We start from the raw sequence: 22,667 nt of genomic DNA on the forward strand, positions 1-22,667 counted from the left end.
AGAGATCTTAGCAGACCAAAAAGGGTGCATTTGGGAGGTAAAGGTGCACTAGCAACAGAGGTACAGACAGGAGTAATCACCAAATTCAGCACTGTATAGGTGCATATTTAAAGCAAAAGCAAAAAGAAAACAACAGGGGAAAAAGTGGGAAAGAAATGAAAATAAACCAAATGATGAACAGAACTGTGGGCTTACAGTATGAATCTCAAGAATAGCAAAGTAGTTTGCAAATCTGGAGTAAAAAGAAAGGAAAAGCCACACTTTTAATTACCAATAAAACAAGTTATATACTGTTAACAAACCACATATAGTTCCTCCTAAGAAAAAATAAATGGAGGCATTATCAGAGATGGCATTTTATGTGATTCAGTGAAGGAGAAACCTGTATTGTTTAGTTTAGTCTGCTAAGCTAATTGAAGTGCAGGAAGACTGTGAGGGAGAGAATTTGTTTGTCATAAATAGAGGCTCTGCTATTGACAGTAAATAACTGAGTATAAACATATTTCTGTTGTAGCTTTCATTGAAGAACATTTTTCTGATAAAGCCACTATTCTACTCAACATAGTTCTTAATATATTCATAACACCAAAGTTGTTCATTCTCACAAACAATGCTACAAGAGTACAATTTTTCCTGTTCCTTGCAGTGACTTTCTCTTGGCTTCTTCCTCTGGGAAAAATATTTAGGCAACAACTACTGCTTAGTACAATAAAACTTGAGTTATTTGATAAAGTTCAGTGTGTTGTGCTGCATTTTAACTTTAGTTCATGAAGAGTCTCAGACTTAGCTCTCTAGATGTCACTGTTGGGCAAAGAAGGGGATGAAGTCAGAGAGAGTTGGTAAAGCTCTGTCATCCACTTCTTAAGAGACTTGTTAGAATTGTTTTGAAAATTCACCTTCCACTGAGTTGCCAATAACCATCACCACCATGAACAGGGAAGAGATGAAAAAATTACCTTCCTTTGTACTGAGGTTGTCTTTTCTTAAATAGCAAAACACCATCTCAGTTCCAGACAAACTCTGGAGCTTTCTGACACAACAAATTACTTTTTGCTCCATAGCAAAAGTCCTCATTTATGATTACTAATCAGCACTGAATTTGAGTAAGAGTCTACTAAACATTTTCAGATTTTTTTAAAGAGATCAAAGTGGCGAGTAAATCACAGCTTCTGGAGATTAATTAATGTCACTTACATCCTATATATTTAGTAGTATTGCATTTCAACAGGGCTTATACATTTATAAAACTGCTACATTCAAACAAACATTTTAACTGCATATTGATCCCACTTTATAACAAGAGATTTCTTTTCCTTCTATATCAACAGGAATAAAATTGCAGACTAGCGTTATTAATTGCCAATGCCGGCAATTTTTGAATTATATTTAATGTGAGATTTCTTTCCACAGTAATTCAAACTCTCTATAAAATAAACACTAACACTTTTCTAAGCAGCACTGTTTTCCAGTTCCACTGAGCATTTCACTAGAAAAGCAATTAATGCCTGCTCCCAACTGCAGCCACATGAAATATTTTTCATCGTGTGAGCAGCAAGACAGACAACATTTAGAAAAATGACAGAACACAGCTAGCAAAACACCCTTCCCAGATTTTCCAGGTAACTTGGCAAAAAAATGCGGCAGTCTCCTTCATTTAGAAGAGCAGCATTGTACAGATTAGTATGACCAACTAACCATCCAAAATCAGTTTCCCTTACCCCAAATGGTGGATATGAAGCAGCAGCAGCAGCGGAGGCAACGCTCACTGCGGGAGGTGGTATTCCTGAAGAAGAAGGTGGGAACAGACCCAAGGCATTCAAATTTAATCCAGGAATTAAATGTGCTTGAAGCTGCAATGGCAGAAAAGTTAAGATTTAGAGTCCTGGTTATTAACTTTAATAAAATTCTAGCTGGCATATGCTATTAACCTTTTGGGATGTTATTTAAAAAGAAATAAATTTCATCTCCATTACCTAAAGGACTCTTCACCAAACCTGTTTCCCAGGTGCATATACAGACCAATAACATTAAAAACATGTAGCAGGAAAGGCAAATGGGAATAATTTGCTACAACTTAATCAGCAAAACACATTTCAAACTTTACTGCAAGACATTCAGATAACAGTACTTTTTACTTTCAGAGTGATCAAAATTATCAGAACAATAATAGTTTTGGCCTTATCCTAAGAAGAAAGCCCTGTGGAAACACAGAAAGATCATGCACAAACCCCTACTTTTTGTACACTGGGGGAGTACATATGTGACACTGTAATCCCATTCTCCCTCCCATGCCTTGCAAAAGATGAAGTGAGATACCTCCAGCAATTGCTGGGAAAGGATCAACTAAAAAGTTGCATGTCCCTTTCTTGACCACACAAGAGAAAAGCAGCAGCATCGCATGGTAGGAAGCATTTGTTGTCTGATACAAAACTTGTCAGTGTCCTTTTCCCTCTTCCAGCTTATTGCTGAATAACATGAATATGCTCTAGAAATATCTTAGCTAGGGACAGACACCATCCCAGGCCATTGAGATAAGTCAATCACAAGACACCAAAAAACCCCAAAACTTCACCACCTCAAAAACTACCTTAATAATCACTACAAACTAAACTTGAAATCTATACAGTGACAGAGGTAGTTTGGCTTTCCATACCTTTGTCAAACAACAATGCAGTCTCTAACTTACCCCATGTTCCTGCTTGTTATGTGAAACAAAAATGTACCACTTTTGAATACTTTGTTCCTCACATGTTCCTCAAATTGCACATGTACTGCAATTTGCTTAGTGTGGGGGAGTCAGAGGGGAAAAGTGGGGAGAATATTCTCTCCACTAGGCAGGACATCCATGAAGAACACACATATCTAGAAAGTCAGGACTACTGTAAACTGAAAAAATATTTCCAGTCTAACCCCAGACCATAAGATTTGGATACACACGTATACACAAAGCTTTTCCTGACTTATCAAAAATCTCAATCATTTCCCAATATGCATTAGTAACACTTTGGCAAACTTATGAGGTATGTTGTTTTCATTATATAATAACCAATCATCTTCAAATAGCTAAATGCCTTTATCATCTATATCAAGAAAAAAGCTTTAATAAAGCCTTCTTAAATTAAATAATTTAAGATGGGAGAGATCCTTCTTCCATACATTATTATGCTACTTAAGTGAAGAGACTGAATCACTGCTTTAAAAAACATGCAAGCCAGAGCACATAAACCACAACAGCACAAACACACCCTCCTTCAGGTTTTTGCAGCAAGAGAAAAGTAAAATGCCCATTCATTTCCTCAATCTAAATCTAGTTCTCAAAAATGTTCTCTAATTCAAGTTCCCCTCTCAAAAATGAGCCAGAAAAAGCCTCCATTAAAATAGCACACAGAGATAAATAACAAAAACCCTTGCCCACAAATTAATAAAAGAGGCAACAGAGAGGCTGCAACAGGAAAATTCTGATGTGATATTAAGAAAAAAATCTCATCATGAGAGGAGTTAGACATGGCACAGGCTGCCCAGAGACACTGTGGGCTTTCTATCCATGAAAAAGTTAAGGAGAAGACAAGTCCCTACACAACCTCATTTAACTCTGAAGTGGGGCCTATATTGAGCAAACCCACTGCTGGGCCAGGTGACCTCCAGGGGTCCCTCACAGCCAATGTGGTTTTAGTTCCAGAAAGAGCCCACACCCTAATAAAACTCACATTCATAGCAGCAATATCATTTTCATAGGACTCCCTGATTTTCTTCATAATTTCCTCCTCAGCCTTGGCACAAGTCTCAATACTGCCTTTAACTGTAATGGTCCTCTCCGGATTATAGAGTGTCAAGTCCTGCAATCTGCAGATGAAACAGAAGCACAGTTAATTAGCAAACAAAGAAGATAATCCAGGTTTATCATTTGACTGTGATAACATCCTAGAGTGTCGAGTTTGCCCTCCAAAGAGCATAGTATCAATTCATAACAGGGCTCAATCACAGTTCAGATAATCTGGACAAGCTCTGTCCTCACAGGAAACACAACAAAAACCACCACAGCGAGGTTTGGCATGGGATGGCTGAGACATAATTAGGTGCTGCACAAAATGGAACCACCATGCTGTGTGCAAGCACAAGCTGCAGGGCAGAGCACCAGTGTCCCACTTCACACTCCATGCCAGCACTGCCAACAGAAGAGGGCTCCAGACATTCCTTTTAGACATCCCAGAAACACACCATTAAAAAAACCCATTTTCTTTCCTTGGGAACTATAGTGTGTTCCTTAAGGAAATGGGAGAAAAGCCCAACTCCCTGTGAAACTGCAGGAGAACCTCCAAACTCTCCAAATGGGAAAAAGAGGAGCTATGTGCAAGTCAACATTTGCTGCAAAACACTAGTAACTCCTCAGGGAAAATGAAAGGGTGACAGCATTGAACCAGTGCTTTATTCAGTAAGAAATGCTAGCTTACTGCAGTAAAATGGAATAAACACACTGGGAAGCCATGGCATATCCAGGTACTAGAAAAGTGGTGAAGACAAAGTGCAGAGCAAGATGCAGGAGCGAGGAAGCCCAGGGCAGGAAGGAGAGAGGAAGCAGCACCCAAGGCCTTGCCTTCTTGCACAGCAGGCAGGGTGGCAACCTGCACATCTCAGCCAAGCACAAAACACATCCACAAAGCAGCCCTCAAGTTTCCAGTGCATGAGCACTGAAGTACTGCCTCAGGAAGGAAAGTGGCAGAAAACACCCCAAAGAAGAGAGGAAGCACTTGCCCAAACCAGCTGCCTTACTTTAAATATATGGACAAGCTTACCAAAAAGCCTAAATGAAGAGATCGTGAGAAAGACTAATTAGATAGAGCAAAATCAATGGGCATATATGTTCTTATTTATGTATTAATTGCACCAGACTACTCCAGGGGGCTATTTTAGGCATAGTATGACAAATACAATCTTGACGCCAAGATTTTAATGCAAATAAACCATTAACTCGTTAGATTAAAAAATACTCTGTAGCTGTTTACAGACAATGTGTTATTTGTGTCATCAATAAAGACAAGTGGATTTCATGGAATGAGGACCATTTTTCCATCTACTCTGTACATATTTTTTCCCCTTTTAAGCAATAGCATTAACAGTCTGTGTGCTGTTTGCAAACAAAATGTTTATGCTAATACATTTAGGAAAGTATGCCGACCTTAGAAAATCTCTTCTTGAAGCATACTTATTTGGATGGTTTTTCTCTATTTGATTTGTTTCTTTTCCTCAGACTAATTCCATAAACACTTACACACCTTTAAGGAAGGCCTCAGGTGCTTTCATCCAAATTTGATTTCCTCTTTTTGAGGAGCCACATTTACTCCCAGCTTCCTTGTCCTCATTTGAGCTATTTTCTGCAGTACTTTTTTTGTCTCCTGCATGTATTCGCACCTCTTCATACATCTTCATGTGTCTTCCAAACTTTTTCCCCTTCCTACAACCTATAAGCCTTGTTCTCACCCTTTCTGGCTAAAGCCAAATCCAGGATGTCTTCAAATGCTTGAAAGTTCATGCCAGAGCATTCATTATTCAGAACAGGAGGTTCTCTGAAGATATTACTCCAGGGTAAAACTACTATTGACTGCCAAGCTCCTACAGAGATGTTAATCTAATCAGTGATTTACAGATTTCCAGTAGAGGTGGAAACTCCTGTTTAATTTCAGCTAAATTTGAACAGGTCTCAGTCATCCTCACAAACTCAGACCAAAAGCTATTGCTTTGAAGCAGACTAGCCAATATATTGCAGTTTGGTTGCTGGTGGTCAAGAGGGGCAGAAATTATACCAAAAATACCCTTTTCAGTATTCATTTGCTCAATTTCTTTCCCTTTAGTCCAAAAATTCAATATACACCAAAGACTAAAACATCACTAATTTCACTCATTTTCACACATAGCTCAGAACTGATCCAGACTTATAGTTTCAAACACTCATTACATATGGCATAATATGTTAAAAACAACTGACACTTAAAATATAGTCTAACAGGCTCCATATAGCCTATGTTATTTTTAGGCCTGCTCTTGACTGAGTTTACAATGAAGACTCACTGTTTACATAAAATTTAACTGAGCTTAAGTAACAGTTTAATCCACATGATGGAAAGGCCTCCAAAGGGCTGTTATATCAGCCTTCAACGCACATAATGTTTTTCTAAGAACTCTGTACCTGAATGTCCCACAGCAGCATTGCTGCCATTTGAGACATCTCACCAAAAGATGAGGCCACCAAAAACTTACGGCGATATCGTGATTTTAGTATCTGTGTCCTGTTCAATTTTCTTCAGGTTTCTTCCTTCTTTGCCAATAAGTCGGCCAACGAAGTTGTTATGTGCCAGGATCTTCAAGGGAATTTCTTCTGTACTGTAATGGAAGTTACATCTAGTGAGACTTTTGAAGTCTAGAGCACAAGCTGTTATGACTGTTATGGATAAATTTTATTTTCATAGAAATATCCACAACTCCCATTCACGTGTTTACATTGGGTGCAGAATAAGACCAGGTGCAATGGGCTTTTTGTCAGTACTATCACCTATAACTTAATTGCAACATATCTTGAGCTAAATAAAGCTCAGACTGAAGTAGCAAGAACTGTTGGGAGGGAAGAAATAGATATCTTAAAGCTCACAACTTGTTATGTTCGCTCTGACTAAGAGCTGTCAGTTGCTCAAGAAACTTCCATATTTGCTCCAGTTCATCTCAAAATCACAACCAGACAACAACTGAAATCAGATGCATGCTGGGGCTAATTAAGCAAGTAGACTGTCCTGAAAGGTAAAATGTCTCAGTTCCTTTACCTACTTAGATACGGATAACAGTAAATATTCATGTGTTAACAGCTTTAAAGACTATTTCTTTAAATAGAGCCTGCAAAAATTCAGAATTTTTAAATGTTTCCACAATGAAATGCTTTCTACTCACAATTTAGTATCTTGAGCTTCCTTTTGCATGATCTCCATAATAATTTTACAAGCTGTTGAGCAGCCTTCAGGAGTTGAGTGGATGGTAATTGGTTTCTCAGCAGCACCTGCATTCTCTTTACGATGAATATCAATTCTTGAAAGAAAGAAAAACACTAACTGTAACCATGCACTCTATGGCAAGCCTCACGTATTTCCAACTCTTGTAAAACTAATGTATTTTGAGCTAACAATGATTATATTTTAGTGGTTTAATTTTGAAAAGTTTACAACTACTTAAACATATCCTAAATAGCAATTTGTGTGTGTTATGAAGGGCTTCTTCTATCCTGATTTGACCAGCTAAACCCCATCTTTGTGGACACTGGGCCCTCCTTTCCTCAGGAAAAACTTCCATCAAGATATGGAGGGGAGTTGTTAGACAGACAATCTGTGGTAAATCCCTGAAGACAACATCTCGAGCTTTCCCAGTGCTCTGTTACCAGCCCCACTGCTCCACTTGGAATGCCCGTGCAGCTACAGACAGTCAGGCTTCGTCCCATCTTATCTTTAATTACTTCAGCAGCAGAGTTTCCCAGCACTCCTCTGTGAGCAAGTAGCATGGTAGTATTTTGCATCCATCCTCAAGAGCAGTTTCTTATTCTTTTCCAGCCTGATTTTGTCCTATTATTACCTTTCCTCTATTCCACCACACTATACCACCCTAAAACTACTAGCATTGTTCTACAACAGGTTAACGTAGCTCTAAGAATTTAACAAAAATGAGTTATGACCTGCATAAAGACAATGCCTTGCATATTACTTTTCCCCTGCCAATAACTGTAGCTCACATTCTTTCCAGCTTTGCTTTTTGTTTTTGCCCATCTCCCCCATGTAATAGCTCTTCCCTAACTGAAACAACCATGCTGCTTTTCAAGAAGCCCCTTTATTTATGCTGTTCTTGCCAGTACTGAAAACTCATTTTGTTTCACAATGCAGCATTTTGTAAGAAACTCATGGCAATCCTTGGTGGAACTGAAAGCAGATGAAATTTCTTTTTTTTAATCCCCAAACCAATGAAAACATAATTTTTGAAGCAGCATATCTGTAAAGTTAGCAACTGGCAATTATTTCTGCTCTACCCACCCTTCTTTTAGATATAAAAGCTTTCCTTATGCCAATCTTCCAGGATTTTTATAGTTCAAGAATTTGATGTTTTAGATATCACCTGAAAAATTGGTTACCCATAGACAGATCACAACCAAGTCTTGTCAGGACACCACAAATCTCTTAAATCTACGTTGTTAAACACACTAAAGAGTCTCCTGGGCTACAACATGACAAGAGGTTGGAAGGAGCACCATGATAATCCCGGGTTTGGGGAGGGGGGAAAGCCTGTTTGTTGGGGGTTGGGGTGTAATTAGAGGGGACTCCCTTATCCTCATTAACTACTCACAAAACTGAGGCTCCCCCCCACCCTCACTCCCCTCAGTGACCACACAGCTCATTCCCAGGTCCTGCCTGCTGCAACTGCAGAGCTGGGGGCTCCCACCAGTGACTGCTGAAGGCAGCATTTTAATTCTCTGCTTTAGGGGTATCCTGGAAAAATTCTTGGAATAAGAACCCCACCTCCCTCTGCATCTGTGCTGAGCTCTTCCTTGTGGGTAGGGATTTAACACGCACTGGAAAAAATCTCTTCCAGTGTCTCTAGACCCCAGTGCCCTAAGCTCCTTAGGTCACTTAGCAGCTTGCTTTTTGCCTCCTGTGCATTTCCTTAATCTGTGTTTTGGTGTGGTCTGCAACTTGGTAGCAACAAACACATTCTCCAAAAAGAGAGGGGGGTAAGATGTAAGAAATAGTGAGGAGCGATAGAGAGGCTCTTTGTTTAGGGTTTTTCCCCACCACATCTTGAATTGACAACATCTACAAATCCTAAAAATGCCCTAAATAAAACTAAAGCTAGAATAAACACTTGAAGACTTGGGTACATCACCACACTGACCGTATGTCCTCCAGAACAACATAATACAGCTCTTTCAGTTTCACTTTTTGTGCCAGAACCATATTAGTACATCTGTAAACAAAACTCTCCAACAGAGTACCATCCTGCTAGCACTCCCTTTTTAAAAAGGGAGAAAAAAGTCAGCTAGTGTTTGAACATGTGTTAAGGAGAGAATCCAGTCCTTAAATAAATCTTGCAAAATATTTCCTGTTCTCTGTTGTCTTCATTTGCTCTCTGACCCATGCAGTTAGTAATGAAGTTTTACAAATTCCCCTTTATATGAGCAATGATGAAACAATATTAAAGCTATTAATGACAGTTTTGTAAAACAACTTACTTGGACTGTGTCTGCTTTGTAATGTTCCTGATTGTTGCTCCTTCCTTCCCGATAATGGCTCCTACAAACTGTGTGGGAACCAGCATCCGTAGAGGAACATCCGACTGTGGTTTCTGCCGTGTGGTTGCTCCAGGTGACCCTTGCCTGGGAGGACCCCTCTGTCCAAATCCACGTCTTCCCTGGGGATGTTGTTGCGGAGGTTGCTGGGCTGCCATCTCATCAGGGATGTATGCAACTTTCAAGGAATAGTTTTCAAGCTGAAACCCATTCAGTTTTTCTATTGCTCTGTTTATTTGCAAAGGGGAGGAGAGAGGAGATTAAAAAAACGCACAATCACATGCAGGGCCTTATGAAGTGACAAGTCATTCAGATGTAGACTTCTGTTCCTATTAAATTGCTTGGTGAAACCAAAACTGATTCAAAGATGAAAAGTTACATTCAGAATCCTTCAGCCAAGATTTTGATTACAGAGTCACCATATTAAGAACTACAAGTTAGCTCTTGCTTGTTCTGGGCTTCTATGCACTTTAAAGGTTTTGCTGGTCCAACCCTATCAGCAAAACCTCACAGGAGACAGAGCTTATACACTCAAAAGCATTCTTTTGCCTGATTTAATTTAAATCAATTTCCCAAATAGAATTAAAGCTGCACCAGAGGGAAAACTTTTTAGCTGCTATCACAGCACCTTCATTAGGGTTTTTGCCAGCACAGCTATTTGGCTGGAGTTTTTGCAATAACTAATATAGCTGTGACAGGAATTTAAAAAATATATTTATATGAAATAAGACAGCACCTGGTTCATTCTCAGCAGGAAAGGAAGCACTCAAAGCCAGTCAATGGCACCTGAAACACCCCTTAGCAGACTGCAACAGCACCTTGCAACTTGCTAACCAGTCATGTTGTAGGTAGGTTTAAAAGTTAACAAGGAACTTAAAGCCCCATGCCTATTTTAAACTCTCCATAAAAGCAAAGTTGTTAGAAGGCGTTTAAAATTGTGTTTCACCTTCTCCTGTTCTCTTAATTAAGCACTGCAGAGGGATCCTGCTCTAATGTACATAACCCCCTCTCACCGCTGTCCCTCACACTGAATAACCTCCAGGTCACTCAGCATTCCCTCTGCTCAGTCCTTCTTCCTAGCCAAGGACAAGTCTGCAAGCAAACCTGACCTGCTCTCGGGGCTCCTCTTCCCAGGGGGAACACAATTCAACTTAAATACGACAGATTTCCAGAGGGTAGAATACCTTCCACTCACAGAGTAAAATATCTCAGAAACAGTAGGAATACCTAAGCTACATGCAATACACAGGTAAACCAGTGGTATAAAATTAACCCATTTGACCAAGAAAGACATTTCAAGTTTTGCTACAACAGGGATTACTATTCAGATTATCAGTAATATACTGATCACTGAAATATGCATTGATTTGAGGTAGTTTATAAATGATAGACTTAATATTGGACAAAAGATTAGACCAATTGATAGATTTTCTTTAGAGACAAAATTTAAATAAAAAGCAGAAGTGGGAGGGAGAAGGTCTCCATCTTTTATTAAAGAACTCACCAATATTTTCATTAAATAGCTCCAGCAATATGTTCTGGAGCAAGGCCTCTGAATTCAGAAACTTAACCCAGTCCTTCCACTTTCAGGACATTACTGCCAAAACATTAGAATCAGCAACACTTTTACTCCTGCCTCTACTGCAGAGACAAAGGGTGGTAATAACCAATTGCCTGCATTTCCAAGGGCAGCCAGTGAAAAATACTGTTTGTCTCCTGGGTGTCCCATTTGACAGTCTGGGCCACAAGCAGCTGCTGAAGCCATGCAGCAGCTTCCCAAACAAGAAGTGGTGTTTGGGTACTGAGGATAACAGGCTCCTCATCTCCCAGGGGTTGAGCCAGCATCCTCAAAATACTCCAATTGGACAGTAAAGAGCTTGTGAGAAAACAACTAATTTGTGTCTTTGCTGTTTAATAACGGCTGATAATAAATAAGGCCCAAGGCAACGCCAGTGAACAAAGAAAGCAAAATATTGAATAACTGATCACTGTTCATTAAATACTTCTGTTAACCAAATGAGACACAGGTCCTTTGGGAATTGAGCAGGAGTGTAATTACTCCCATAACAGAAGAATCCTTTACAGCATGTGGCAAACGAACTGGATTAAAATTAGGTGAGGTTATTTCAGAGCTGACATTTTTAAACTTTTAATCCCATGGACTTTGAAGAGCATTTTATTACTCCAAATAACATGCTTACAAAACAGTAAGAGCAGTGAGCAGACTAGTGAGACTTGTGTTTTTATGGATTTGTCTCAATTTTTAGTTTCTGCATAGATTTTCAACGTCTGAAAGTCATTTCACGGAACTCTGTCTCTCTCTGGACATCCTATTTGTAGGAGAGGGTCTGGGGCCTTTCCTTTTTACACAGCCTGAACACACTAATTTCTTGTTGGTTGTAAATATTCAAGACCTCTATTTCTAGGTTGAGTTTCACTGAAATCAACCAGAAAGCTGAATTGCTACCAGGAAGGGAAACAGCGCTGCCAGACAGTCCAGTTGCACAAGCCCTGTTTCTTTTGGAATCAAATCTCAAGATGTTGGAGAGATGAACACCAACAATTTTGCAAATGTGCTGATAGGCTCCAGATTAACATTCATCCCAACTCATTTCCTTCCACACATTTATTTGACAAGTTCAGACATCACTTCTTTCCCAAAATGCGTCAGCCTCCTCTGGCTTTAAAACATCTTTGACCAGAATCCCAGCATTAACACAAAACCTGACATTAAATCAGTGCACAAGACTTCTCACTCTTCCTTAGAAGTGGTTGGGAAAGAAAAGATTAGGCTTATTGTTTGTAACCAAGCTTCATAACTATTATGTTTTCATAACAAACACTTTACAGCAACAACTATATATGTGTATATGTATGCACCATATATTTCCTGGAAAGAAGTTTGGAATTTTTCTTAATAACAATTTATAAATTGCTAAATAGTTCCATATGTCTATAAGTACCCTTAAATTCAAAGCAAACTGAGAAAAATTCATTTGCCATTGTGGAAAATTAATTATGTCAGCATTGAACAATCTCTGGCCACCAAAGCCATATGATGACATGGAAAAATAACACACTAATTCACCCTGTGAGTCACAGAGTTCTCCATATTTTACAGCCTGACTTGTTTTATAGTTTGACTTGTTCAAGTGATGAGAAGTCAAAAGAAGAATCAGTAATTAAATGCTGATCTCCCAAGATTTTTGTGGAACAGATATTTCCTGGGTACGTGTTCCCCTATTCTGCACTGATTTGGGTACACACCAATGTGGAATGCCAAGATAACTGATTTGCAGTGGATGCAGCACATACCCAGTTTCAGTGTATTTCTTACACAGGAAACAAGACTCCAACTTTTCAAATGTCCCATTTGCTGTTAGCTCCTGCCTTCACATTGCAATATTTGACAATTTTCACTAGGTTTTTAAAGTATTGTCATACACTTTTCTTCAGCTGTTCTGGACTCATTTTTATCAATTTTTTGGCATAAAACATAGGGCTAGAATTAGGCAATGTGATGATTCAGCAGCCCTTCACTCTGTAACAAGCTCAATTTTAGAGGCATCTAAAATTTGGGGCTGGAGAGACACATGTGGAAGAAAATCCGTGAAGAGAGACAGGTGATTAAGAACTGCCTTCTAGATGGTTGCAAAATTCCTGTAAAACAGCATCTAGGATGGCACTTGCTATCAGCAGAGTCAGCCCTGCTCTCAGAGAAAGTCTGAGTTTCAGCTAAAAGTGAGTGACTGGTTCTTCACAGCACTAGGGCCATCTGTTCCAGGCAAAGCTATCGTCACTGCTGCAGTCCACCAAATACATGTGAAATCAAGCACCTTCTCTAAAGCACATACTCTCATTGACTGACCCTCTCAGAAACTCCAGAACACAGCAACACCACCTCTGCCTGCCCAAACAGGCTGGGGCGTCTCCTTCCATGACCACAAATTAATGAAGGTCATGCAGACTACCTCTAGTCAGGGAGCACTGCTGGTACCTACTGAAACAACCCACAACCCATCTTTTACACAGAGGCTAAAAGCCTTAGGAGTCACTCAGTGAGGACAAAGATGGAGAAAAATTCTGTAAACTGCCTCATTAAGTGGTGCCCTCCTCCCTGAAGTCATCCTTTAAAATTTATATTTAATAGAACTGAAAAATATTTCCATTTTACATACCAGTGAGACCTGGTACACAAATCTCTTAGCATAGCTCAGAATTTTTTAATAAAATGAATTTATTAAGAGACTGCAGCAACTACTGTCTATATACTGATAAGATGGATAGCAGCCTAGCTTATGTTCGTGTGACACCTGCTCAGAAGCAAGAGTCCCTACATAAAAATAAAAGCTTTAAACAAGTACTTTGTAAATTAGTCACCTGAGTTTTTCCCATCCAAATGACATCTCACTGCTGTCCTCTCCTGAGCTCCCTAGGAGAGAACATTTGCCCAGCCTTCTCCCTTCTGATGCTAGTGGAGGTTAAACATCCTAGATAAATGATTACAGTAAAAGCACCGAGTCTTGTGCTGGAAATCATTCTGCTGATAGCATGATGACACTAAGCACTAGAAGGAGAACATATTTCACTCCCACGTGCAGCTTTTACGTACACCACTTTTCTTTTTTCTTCCCTGAACAGATACAATTGCATACGAGAAGACAGATGTACATGGCAAATTTTCTTTGGCATATTAATTTTTTTTTACATTAAATAAAAATATAGGTTTCATCAGTACTCCTGAAAACAAAACCAAAAGAAATCTAAGCTTAGAATCACCTATACACCACTGAATTTTCAGTACTATCGTTCCTATGGCAACATTAGCCCTGACCCACAACGGCATGTAAAAGTATTAGTTATGTGAACCCTTGTTCATTCAAGGATACATGTTGTGCACACACACACAGATTTGGGCTTTGTTGAAAGTGTAATAAGTTTTCAGGGGTTTTTTGCAAGTATTCTATTTAAGAGGTGATTACTAGTGGACCTTCAAAATCCTGAGCAGAGCTAAATCCTGCAGCATGTACTAAAGTCCTACACACTGGAACCTTTTGGGGAAGGAAAGAAGGTGGTATAACTTTTGAAGATGGGAGCCATAATTTAGGTGCAGCACGTCATAAGAACAGAGCATGTCCTGCTGGTGGCAGTCAGGGGTTGATATTGGGAGAAAGGGGGATGTCTTTTGGCAAGCACGTCCCAAGCTGCCTCAGCATCTGCATGCAGCTGGTTGGGCTGTGTAGGGTGAACCACAGGTTCCAGGCTTTGTCTCTCACCCTGTCCTCTTCCAAATATTCCACAACTCACCACAACATTCAGTAATTGCCTATGCCACAGCACTGCACATGCCTTGTGAAGCCCTCTCCATTTTCTAGGAAAGAGAGCAGCACGGGTAGTTTGAGAGCTGGAACAAATCCCTCCTCTTCCCAAGTGCTTGCAGAAGAGGAGAGGAGGGATGTGGTGCCAGAGATATCCTGGTAGTCCCAGCCTTCTTCTTGCTACCCACAGTCCCAGAGAGCAAAGGGTAGTTTCCCAAGGCCCATGCATAGCTCTGTGATTGCTGCACACATCTCCACAATGCTCCTGGGCTCCCAAAAACTACTTGTTCCGCCATGCTGGCTGCCTTGCTCTGGCCACATAGTCCAGAAGCAGCATCCTGCTCTTTCTAACGACACAGGCTGTGCCTCTCCAGCTAGGAACGAGGCTTTACTACAACAGGGCAAAGACACAGACCTCCATCCAAACTAGAAATCAGGAACTGTGAGCATCTCATATTTTGGGTTTTGTGTGCTCTAAGACTTCTTTCTCAAAAAGACTGCAGCAACCTTCAATGAGTTCATTCTCCAGGTTAACTTTGGATGCAGACCTGTATTGAACATGCCACAGTATTACCAGCCCAGAGGAAAAAACCTCTGCCACAACTACATATATTTGCAAGACAGAAGGCAGCTCAGTTTCCCATCTGGGTGGAACCACAAGTTTTATTCAAAAGTACTGTCCTCCGAGCAATGCATACCACACTTGCTTGGAACTGCTTATCAAAATTATCTCCAGGCTGTGTTACAGCACCTTCAGCACACACTGCCAGTACACACTCCAACAATCATGGATAGCAATGCCATACAGACGTCCAGGAGGGAAGTAGCCAACTTTGCATGTTCTGTCAGCCAACACTGCTGTGAGTTAGAGTGTGTGCATTGCAAAAAGTGCAGAGAAGGTGCAATTAGAACTAGGCACCCACTGTATGTGGCAGCATAGAAATCTTCATGTCATGGTGTTTGATCCAAAGTCATGGAAAAGAGAACCATTTACCCTAAATAGCTAAGTTCCAAACCCCAAAGCTTGATACCAGCTGCTGACTCTTGACAGCTATAAACAGCCTTTGATAAAGTCAGCTCTTGTTCCTGCATGTCCTTCATAGGATGACCAGCACTGCTTTTATCAGCTATCAGCCCTTGCACACTTCTCCCTCTCTGCTGCCATTGCTGTCCAGGTCATGTCTGGGAAAATCATTTAACAGAAACAGCACTGCAGTCACTATGGAAAAGCCACACATGCAGGTGCTGTAGTGATCCTTCATTCCAATTCCACACAGTTTTCCCCCTAAAAATACCTCGACCTAACCATTTCTCCTAGGGGTTTCTAAAGACTTGCAAGGTCACCTCCTAAACTCAGACAATCTGAGCTGACATTTTTTGTGCATAATATGGACTCATCTGCTTAGAAAGCCTTGTGTCCATACAAAATCATTCACAATGCAAATCAAGGCTCCTCCACTTGCCCTACCTGTTCCAGGGAACCAAACTGCCATCATTCAACCTGTATTGCTTCAGCTGCCCTACAACACCCATGCTGAATGTCAATTTGCCTGCTTCAAACCCAAGACATTTTCAGCTACTGTCACAAGACTTCTTATGCAAAAAAAAAAAAAAAATCTTAAACACTTCTTCACAGTCTTTGCTTATCCCAACATTTCCTCAGGATTGACCTTAAAATTTAACAAGTACAGTTTGGGGAGAAACTGCTGTTTTCAGTTTCAGAAGGGAGTGCACAAGTCCAGGATGACAGACAGCTCAAAAAATATACATCATGCTACTTTCTATGGTATTTTTGGTACTTCCTTCTTATATTTTCAAAGGAGGAACTGGTACATGCAGTATTAATCTGTAACATTGCACCATAACTTTCTTCAGAACTAGAAATTCAGCCTTTCTTAACTGCTGTGCAACAGAATCAAAAGCAACAGAAGAACCTGAAGAACTTGTTAGAACAGTCCAGGTTTTGAGAAAAGGAAAATAGTGAATTCAAGGAAAACAGTTTCCTTCAGCTCCAGCATACACAGGAGATACCACTGACACAAGTTTCCCATCACATTTGTTTATAATACACTTACAAGTAACCTAATGCTTTCAAAGATTAAGTACATGTGTTGCATTCAAGTTACACACAGATCATAATTAATTATGTGTACAAATATTATTTCATTTGTAATTTTGAATTAATGCATACCATAAGCACATGCTGCATCTTAATTGAGGGTTTTAGTTTGCCACAAGGTGGCAGAAATTTCAAAGTTAAAATAAAAGCTCATTGTATGCTATTCCATGAGTTCGGTTTTGTTTGACCTGCTATGACTAGAAAGAGGGGAAGTATGTCTATGTCACTAGATTAAAACTGAAGGACCACACAAGCCCTTTTTCTGTGGTAGAGAAGCAAAATTAAATCTTTAGCGTTGTACATAATACAGATTTTTAAAAGAAAATATGTACAACAACAGATTAAGTAAAACATTTTTTAATTTTAATATCTAGGTTAAAAGTTCTCAATTACTGAAGATATAAACAAGCATAACATACAAGGCCTAAATTTCAAAAATACTAAATAAAGTATTTTAGGTGTACAGGTTATACCTTTTGTGTGTTTGAAAGCAGCATTAAGTTTTCTAATCAAAAAACCCTGTCTTCTGGTTAGCAGCTGCATTCTCCTATGTTTTTCCTGCTGTTTTGCTATAATTGTTTGTTAAGAAACAGACACAAAAAGGAACGCTGCAAGAGGGTATCACTAAAACATGGCTAAAAAAGAAAAATCATGAAACACTAACTCCCATCCCCTCTCTCTGGCAAATTAAATTTCTGCTCTCCCCATTCAAATTTGTTCAATTTTTAAATTTTTTGAAATTATTAATTTGCTTTTTATTAAAGTGAAAGAAAAGTTGATGATAAAAAACCCCCCAGATCATTAAGGTGAATTACACAAGACTTGATGAAGGGAAAACCGAAGGATTTTCTTAAAAGTCAATGCCTAATTTATTGTTAACATTTATTATTAAAACATGATCAGAAGTGAAGTCACATATAAAGTCACAACAACAGGAACTCCAAAATGCAAGTTAGATGACAGAAACAACTACCGAGATACTTACTGTCTAGCCTGGTCCTTATTGCCATATGTTACATTTACAACTGCAGTCTCCGTGTCAGTGTTCACTAGAAAAGAAGATGCAATGGAAGGAGGGTAAGTTCAGGGTGCACTCATTTCCCACTACAAATTTAAAGGCAAATTGAGAGTATAAAGTGTACCTTGCTCACAGTTCTCCACTGTTCCATACTGAGCTAACAAGCTATCCAGCACCTGTAAGAGGTAAAAGAAATTACAGATTTAGATTTCAAAGCAGATTAACAAAACAAAAAATCCTCTAAAACCACCAGAATTTCTAAAATTATTGTATGAGAATATAGATCATTTAAGACAGCCACTCCAACAAGGAAGAAATAACTATTCCAGGAAGAGCAAGAATACATTGCTTGTTTTCTCTCTCATACCAGAAAAAAATCTTTATTTAAATTTTAATTAACGTGAAAATACAAAGTATAACCCCAAGAAGTCACACTGCACTGCATGTTCCAAACTTTGAAAAATAAGCCTCCAAGTCACCTGTTCTCAGAGAGGGCTAAAGCAGAGGCAGAACAAATTAGAGAAGAACAAATCAAAAATAAAACTTTCTCCATGTATTCCAGGAAGATATATCTAACTGTGTTACTGTTTAGAGTTGTTGGGATTTTTTCCTCCCAACACACTTAGGTTGTACATAAAAATGTTATTCTCTCTCTTAGTGGGGAATTGCCTGCATAGAGAAAGTAACAAGAATAACCAGCACATGAAGAGCTGTTTCATAACTATTTTGGCAATTTTCTCAAAGATCCCCATTCCATAGGAACCACTCACAACAGTATCTTCACCATTATTTGAAAGTCACAATTAATTTTTCCTTTGTAGAAAGCTGGGAAGCTTGTCATAAATGCATACAAAGAGGGGCAAAAGAAATCTAAATTAAGTAGTCTTATTTTGCATAATTTGCTTTATTCTAGTCAAATGGAAAATGAATAAGGGGGAAGTGCACAAACTTTTGGGGAAAAATCAAGGTGTCAGAGCATGCCAGTAAAAGCATTAACACACCCACAGTTGTACCACTTCTAAAATTCACATGGTATAGTTTATTTTCTTCCTAGTGAGAAATAATGTTACATAAAATGGTGACTGTGGCAGTAACTAACACAGACAAGTGCATCATCCTAACGTTTTGTCTCAGAAATTAAACTGATGCTGGAAAAGTTCACAATTTACACCAAGAAGTGAAAAAGTAAACTTGCAATATCTTCTGTAACCAAAGTGACATTTCTTCAGCTACTCTCTTAAGGGGAAATGTCAGTAAGAAAGGGAGGAAACCCCTTTGGGAAAGGAAGGAAACAAGGAAGCAAAGACAGAAGGAAAGCAGTAGGCATAAAAAAGCATCTGTGCAGCTTCCCGTTGCAGTACACTTCCCTTTGCTGAAACCAGCAACTGAGTGTGCCTAAAACCCCAGTCCCTAAAAATTTAAAATTCTGTCTACATCTTCATGAGATTAAAATTCCTAAATTTTAATCTATCAATGTACCACATACTTTTACTGGAATGTAACAGATGTGTCTAAGATAAATTGCAGTTTCTATGCCCAAACCTAAAGACAACTTATATCAGTACAATTTCCACTCTTTACCACCTACTAAAATTTAAACTGCACATAGATGTTTCAAAGGTAACATTTCAAACCAGGTATTTAAAAGGCAAAGCTGTGCTCGCCAAGTTTGAGCAATGCGTTACTGTTTCTAACTGCAGAATTTCCCCATCCTTCTTGTGGATACTTTAGCAAGTTTTCTTGGCAACTGTTTTGTTTTCATAGACAAGTTGTTAATTGTCCTCTCATTCTACAAGTAGAGATTAGCCTAGTCTGAGAGTTTGCCTTCTCAATCCTCTAAAAAATAATTTTTCTGCCACTCCTCGGATCTGACAATTGGAAACTAAGTGAATGTTTGCTCTGAAATTTGCTAAATATTACTGAATCAGAGATGCTCCAGGGGATTAAAATAAATTAAAAATCTGTGGAAGATCCTTTTAAGACAATTAAAACACTGGCACAGACGAGTGGGAGAGCTGTGAGGTCTTGCAGGTCTGCAGCTGCATCTCACACAAGCCAGAAGAGCCACAGCACGGGATTAGAGGAAAACCTTCTTCCACTGAGTACTTAAGGGATCCACAGAAACCAGAGGGTGAACAGAATCTCAGGTGGGGTTGGGGGTTTAAAACAAGAAAAGCAAAGCTTTTCCTGGCTTAGAGATCCTTTCTGAGGTGTTTAGTTGAAATAGGATGCTGAAGAGTTCATTAGTCTGGTAAAGCAATTCCTTTGTCCCTACAGTGTGCCTACACCCATGCTGTTTTACACAGCAGTGCCACAACACAAGCCAGTGTTTAGTTATTACATTTTAACTGTGCAGACCACCAGCTCATGGCCACTCTGCCCCAAAGCTGCCTCACTTCGAAAACAGAATTCCATTTTCATCCTCATTCATAGGAAAAGAGCAATGCTAGACTGCCAGAGGCACCACAAGAGTTTCCCTGATAATAATCAATATTTTGTAAAGTTTTTCTATATTAAATTTATATTCTGGGCTAAGCATACCTTCATATTAAGACCCACATATTACAGTCACCATCTTCACCAAGAAAAGAAATGCTTTAAAGCTGAATCTACACAACTTTTAAAAGGTAATACTTGAGACCTCTAAAAACTACTTTCAGCATATTTCTGACCAGTCATCACAAGCTTCTCAGCGCACTATCCTTGCATCTGCTCCCAGAAGCCTAAGAACCCAAAGGCTGCCTTGCTGTTAATGTTGAGGAGAAGCCCAGAATGGCATATTCAGTATCACACCCCTCTTCAACAGGAGTTTTCCACTTCTGCTGCTCCTTAATCCTCTTTCAGTCAGAGACAGTGTCCATCTGGGCTTTAATCCAAGTGATTTGAGTTCCCATGTTCTTAAAAGAGTTGTTTTACTGAACAGATTTATGAGAAGTTTCCTCAAAAGGCAGATGAGAAACAATCCTCTTTGGTTAAAGACTTGCTCTCCACAGCACTGTCCTCAGGAGAAACTTGAATTTTCATCACCGTCAGCCTCATGTAGCAGCATTTTAAGTGTGATCAATGCTGCAGGAATAGCCTTTTAACTAGATTGTACTTAAAATGCACTAGTAAAAAAGTTTCAGCAGCAGTCAGGGTGTATGTGTGTGTGCAAGGGGCAAGCCTTGTAGGTGAGAACACTTTAACTGAGCCAGCTTATCCAGTTGGGAGAAGTCATTGCAGTCATATTCAAATCCAGATTTTCTATTGTAACTCACTTTCAAAACACAGAACTCAATTCCTGCATGTGTTTCTTGCTTCACATGTATTTACTGCAACAGTCAGTTTCTATTCACATCTTTCATTTCTTCATATGTCTCTCACTATCTTTTCTCTCTCCCCAAATTTTTCTCTCTAGCCCAAAGCCTCTAGTTCTGCTGCAAAACAAACATGTTTTGTTTGAGCTGCTCTTCCGTAACACTCTTCGTGTACAGCCTTGTTGGGCAATCAGAACAAAATTCAAAGCCAAGTTGGTGGTGCAGCAGCAATTCTGATGAGCAGCTGAAAAGTTTATTTGTACAAATATTTAATCTAAGCTAGAAAAAAAAGTGTTTCCTTTTCTTGAGCTCTCCTTCTAGCAGTTGTCTAAATTGGGTCTCCTGCTCTTGTTATAGCACAGATGTCTCTCTCACAAAAAGCTGCAGTCTTATACTGTGGACTTTCATTCATCAGGCTCTAAAAGCCAACTCTGACTTCATTATAAACAGCATTACCCTACAGCAAGCCCCACAAATCGAGGCTGCTTTACATGGAAAAAAGAAAGAAGGAAACGTTACTCTTCAGTGAAGCCGAGAGTGCGATGCACACGTTAAAATACCACAGTTCTCATATCATACAGATTTCACAGGTCTAGAAGCAGCACATTTGAGCAAACCAGAGCAGTTGTTTTCTGCACTTTCAGAGCAGACTATTTCATACACACCATCTTACAGTGCTGTAGACTTTCTGCCGTACACTGTAAGAAAATTAATCTCAAGACATCTGGTCTGTAAGCACAGTTATCCATATTGTTTCTCTCTCACACATGCACTGAGCGTTGGGAACTTCACAGTGGTGCTGTGGAACCTGAAGTTATTTTCTCCACTTGTGTAGACCAAATCCATTTGACCACCACCACCCCCTTGTTTCCATGACTCCTGTATCATGTTGACAAGGAATCAAAATTAGACAACACAACTGAAATCATAAATAGCAGGGGCTAAAAGAGTATTAGGGTCATTCAGTAGAAAAATCACATACAAATTTTTGGCTGCAAAGAGTTTGAGTGTACTATGTGATTTAACAAACAAACAAAAGATTTTGATTTAACAGAGGAGAGGTGGGGGTGAAGGAAAACAAAAGAGACAGGTAAGTTAAGGAGTGTGTGGGTAGGTAAAGAGCAGTGCTGATATCACAGATATTGAGCCTGGCTGAACCACTAATGCCATCTGTATACTTCAAGTACTTTCTTCTTGTATTTAAGTCCACCAAAAAGAGAAGCTATAATGCCATTTTCCATTAATTATATTAATTAAGCCTAAGTAGTCTGATTTGGCCCCCACCAGACCCTGGTGTACTAGAATTTGCAGTGCAGCAGGAGCAGACCTGGCATTTCATGACTTTGGTGTGTGACATTACCTTGGCAGAGGTGCTTTTCCTCTCACAAGCACACCAGCTGCCAACAACTGACCACGCCAAAAAGACTCCTCAAAGCACCTTCAGTTTGGCTTAATTTTTTAGTTGGTAAAAAAAAGAACCAAAAAACCAAAACAACCAAACATTCCCCGCAAAGGGCCCAGCTAGCAAGGAAAATTAAATGTGAAGGAGCCCCCAATAAATACCTGACAAAGCAGTCATTTTTGAAAGGTGTAATTGGGTAACACT

At 39.4% G+C, this 22,667-nt stretch overlaps 1 protein-coding gene across 3 annotated transcripts in view; it reads right to left on the reverse strand.

Moving 5' to 3' along the window:
• IGF2BP3 (insulin like growth factor 2 mRNA binding protein 3) overlaps positions 1–22,667 on the reverse strand; it is a 113,646-nt gene that overhangs the window by 25,319 nt on the left and 65,660 nt on the right. For 2 of the 3 annotated variants that reach the window (XM_085050920.1, XM_085050919.1), the window contains 7 exons: positions 17,890–17,941; positions 17,733–17,796; positions 9,254–9,538; positions 6,937–7,071; positions 6,256–6,378; positions 3,708–3,843; positions 1,719–1,850 (listed from right to left, as the gene is read on the reverse strand). In XM_085050920.1, coding sequence (XP_084907046.1) covers positions 1,719–1,850; positions 3,708–3,843; positions 6,256–6,378; positions 6,937–7,071; positions 9,254–9,538; positions 17,733–17,796; positions 17,890–17,941 — 927 coding nt within the window. The remainder of the gene's footprint in view (positions 1–1,718; positions 1,851–3,707; positions 3,844–6,255; positions 6,379–6,936; positions 7,072–9,253; positions 9,539–17,732; positions 17,797–17,889; positions 17,942–22,667) is intronic. The other variant, XM_085050921.1, reaches the window with a different exon arrangement.

This window comes from Lichenostomus cassidix, chromosome 2 (assembly GCF_008360975.1).
Source record: "Lichenostomus cassidix isolate B80296 chromosome 2, HeHo_3.0, whole genome shotgun sequence".
Taxonomy (NCBI): Eukaryota; Metazoa; Chordata; class Aves; order Passeriformes; family Meliphagidae; genus Lichenostomus; species Lichenostomus cassidix.